This window comes from Punica granatum, chromosome 8 (genome assembly GCF_007655135.1).
Source record: "Punica granatum isolate Tunisia-2019 chromosome 8, ASM765513v2, whole genome shotgun sequence".
In the NCBI taxonomy this organism is placed as follows: domain Eukaryota; kingdom Viridiplantae; phylum Streptophyta; class Magnoliopsida; order Myrtales; family Lythraceae; genus Punica; species Punica granatum.
Window position 1 is genome coordinate 3221757 of NC_045134.1, and position 3192 is coordinate 3224948.

Consider the following 3192-nt stretch of genomic DNA (forward strand, 5'->3'; position numbering starts at 1 on the left):
AACCTAGAAGAAGGAGAACATAAGAGGAAAAATTTACATCAAATAAAAACGGGGTAAAAAAGCTCCAATTGTATCACCAAAGAGTAACCAAGTGACGTTGGCCGAATGATTAGAGAAGAAGTGAGCCCAGTGGCAATTGAGTTGTCAATCGCGCCATCTAATCAGCGCAAGCATTGTTCTCCCAGAAATTGTGACCAATCTCAATAAGCTAGCTCTGCCTTCAGAAAGCCTATTAACGAGGCAGGCAATTTGAGGAGCACCCCCGGTATCCGTTGGAGCTTGCACCCGGTCTCGGAATCTCCCTCTAAGATAATCTTCCTATGCCCAATATCCCAAACATGTTTCAGCCCAATATACTCACCCCATAATCCAGGGACACATTTCCTTACTCGTAATCAAAACATTCTGAGTTGCCTATGTTATAACGTCTGTCGTATAACTCAAAACATTATTGATTAGAAATCACATCACAAAACCTTTTCTGCCAATAATAATCTCCTCTGCATCTGATGTTTAAGGTCAGAACCATCGGATGGGGCATATTATTACATACAAAGATTTATTTTTGTCGGTTAATATAGTTATATGCTAATCCCTCTAGCTAAGAAAATATCCAAATTTGACTGCTGGACAGATACTATGGACAAAACTTTGGCCTAGTCTTTACTATTAACCTTCTTCCGCCCACTACGAAAATTCTTTATCGTCGAAATGGAAATCACCATGAAATCCCCCCCTGACTAAGAGCTCCATCTCCGAGTGGGCCCCATCGTCCTCCACGCCCAGCCGGTACATCCTCGCTATGTCCTCTTGATGGGAGGAAGAGAACTCGAAGCCGGCCATCAGGTGATCGGTCTGCAGGAACGACGACGTGTTGTCCTGGAGGGATGAGAAGGAGACGTTGTCGACCGTGAGGTCGCTCTTTGTGTCGACCTGGTCCTTTTCCTCCGTCTTGATGTGCTCCGGGAAGACGATGTTGAAGCTGCTGGATCCGGGCTGGGAGTAGTCCGGGACGATCAACTGCGGGGGTTTGATCTGGTCTCTGTTGCAAGTGTGGGTCCCGATGTACGTGGTCTGGTACATCCCCGGGTTGTCCTCCATCATCTGCACTTGCTTCGCGGCCTTGCAGTCCTGGTCGTATTTGTGCGTACACCTAAAGTAGCTCCTGACCAAAAAAAAAAAAAAAAATCTCAAATGAGATCAAGATACAGAGCAAATTGGATATGATCGAGGGACAATGCTAAGATTACTAATACTGAATTTTGCTCGATCTCCGCACCGAATCGTATACGAACCTTGGGTACTTGGCGTTGAGGATGACCTTCTGCCCATATTTCCTCCATGCCTGACCATCTTCCATGGTGGGCTTGACAGTTATCCATGTCTGAGAAGACTTCCTGAAATCAACACAGAATCTGAATTGTGTCAGATTCCACAATCTCAATATTTGCTGTTATTAGGTGAAAAGACAGACAAAGCTGCACTGCCCACCTAACTGATTTAACAGTCAGATCATGTTAAGAAACTGAAAGTTTGAGGAAACAATTTGATGGAAAAGAAAAAAATTTATCCTCGTACGGACCTTCTCTTGTAGCAGCCCCTTCTGTCCTTGAGACAAGCATTAGCCCTCTTCTTGGTCCCGCTCGAGTCCTCGGACTCCTCCATGACGTTATCGGGGCTAAAGGCCGAATCCTGATGATGCTCAAGAACACAACTGTTCAGGACATTCTCCCCAACCCGGTCCGAGCAGCCGACCAGGCAGAGTCCCTGGTCGAAGCATCCCAAGATCTTCACCAAGAGCTCACCCGCCAGGTCGGACAACCCGTCCTCACTGACGGGTTTCCGGAACAAGGTAAAAAGCTTCAGGGCAGAGTCCTGACCTTCCGTCAGCTCCCTGATCAGCTTCTCCTTCTTGCTGTCATCGGGGCACATGATCCCAACGGAACCCATCTCGTGTTTTGGTTGGAAGTAGCCCTGTTTGGCTGAGTGATGCAGAAAAGAAAGGTGGGGAAGGGGGGGGGGGGGGGGGGGGGGGGGGGGGGGGGGGGGATGAGGCTTTATATATATCGAAAGGAGATGGAGAAGCAGGGAAGCAAAGCAGAGGAAGATGTGAGGAAATGTGGAGTGATTTGAAAGACCAGAAGAGGACGACGAGGATGATGATGATGACGATGGATGAAATAATAATAATAAATTAATAAAAAGATCGCAAAAAAAGAAAGGGGGAAGAACTATCCTTCCTCCAATCTCGTTTTGCTTACAAAGCATTGGTGACGTAGGGAGGTGACATGGTTGGTGATGTGAATTTTTCCATCTCATCTTGATGCCCACTGTAAGTTTATAACTAAGCTAAGATAATCGCGAAATGTGGCGCGTTGACAAAATTTCGAGAGTGGGCGGATATCCTGTGGGGTGCGAGAGTCCGGCATACTAGCTAAAACTATTTTATGATCAAGATAATTAAATATCGAACGAACTATGCTGGATTTTATATGTGAGAGACAATGAACAAAGTATTGATAATGAAAAGAGTTTAAATGTTGCGCGGAATTTATTTCAACTAATAAACTATAAACACCTTATGATCCAGCTAAAAAAATGCCAAAATCATCTAGGGATAGGAGACCCCCCGCCTTTCAAATCCAATAGCCAATTTTACACTTCATCAAGCTATATCAAATTCCATGAATTGACTCTCCAAATTTCGAAACTCACAGAAGTTCCAGCAATCTTAATTCTTAAGGATTTGAGCATGTCCTAACCCTTGGCTGATTCGCTTCACGACTCCTAACGTGCTGCAGAAAGGTTGAACCTGGCCACGGCGAGGCTCGCGGAGGCTGGACTGCCTTTGTCATGATGAGGTTAGTTTGAGCTTCCAATGGCCTAGATGGGGCCAGTTCTTTGCCAAACATCCTTTTTTTTTTTTGGGTAGGCTAACATGCCCAATCGAAAAAAACACTTTGTTATAAAAACTTTCTTCACCATACTGCCATGCCATTATTGTGCAATAAGAAATCTATAAAAAGATCTAAGCTGCACTAGTACTGTTGCTTTTTCCATATTATTATGCCATTAAAGACAAAGTTGTCATGGGAATCTTTTGTTTTTCTTTACGTATTAATAATAAGTTAATTGTTGACATTAAGTTGGATATTTGAGGGCACATCATCCATTTGTTTGGAAAGGTTTTAT

General features: G+C 44.4%; 1 protein-coding gene across 1 annotated transcript; it reads right to left on the reverse strand.

Moving 5' to 3' along the window:
* Positions 1-436: 436 nt before the first annotated feature.
* On the reverse strand, positions 437-2030 carry LOC116187013 (WRKY DNA-binding transcription factor 70-like). The gene is made up of 3 exons (XM_031515584.1): positions 1583-2030; positions 1296-1397; positions 437-1165 (listed from the first exon to the last, which is right to left on the reverse strand). Exons 1-3 carry the CDS (start codon positions 1948-1950, stop codon positions 688-690), a joined length of 948 nt encoding a protein of 315 aa, XP_031371444.1. The 5' UTR covers positions 1951-2030; the 3' UTR covers positions 437-687.
* Positions 2031-3192: the final 1162 nt, after the last annotated feature.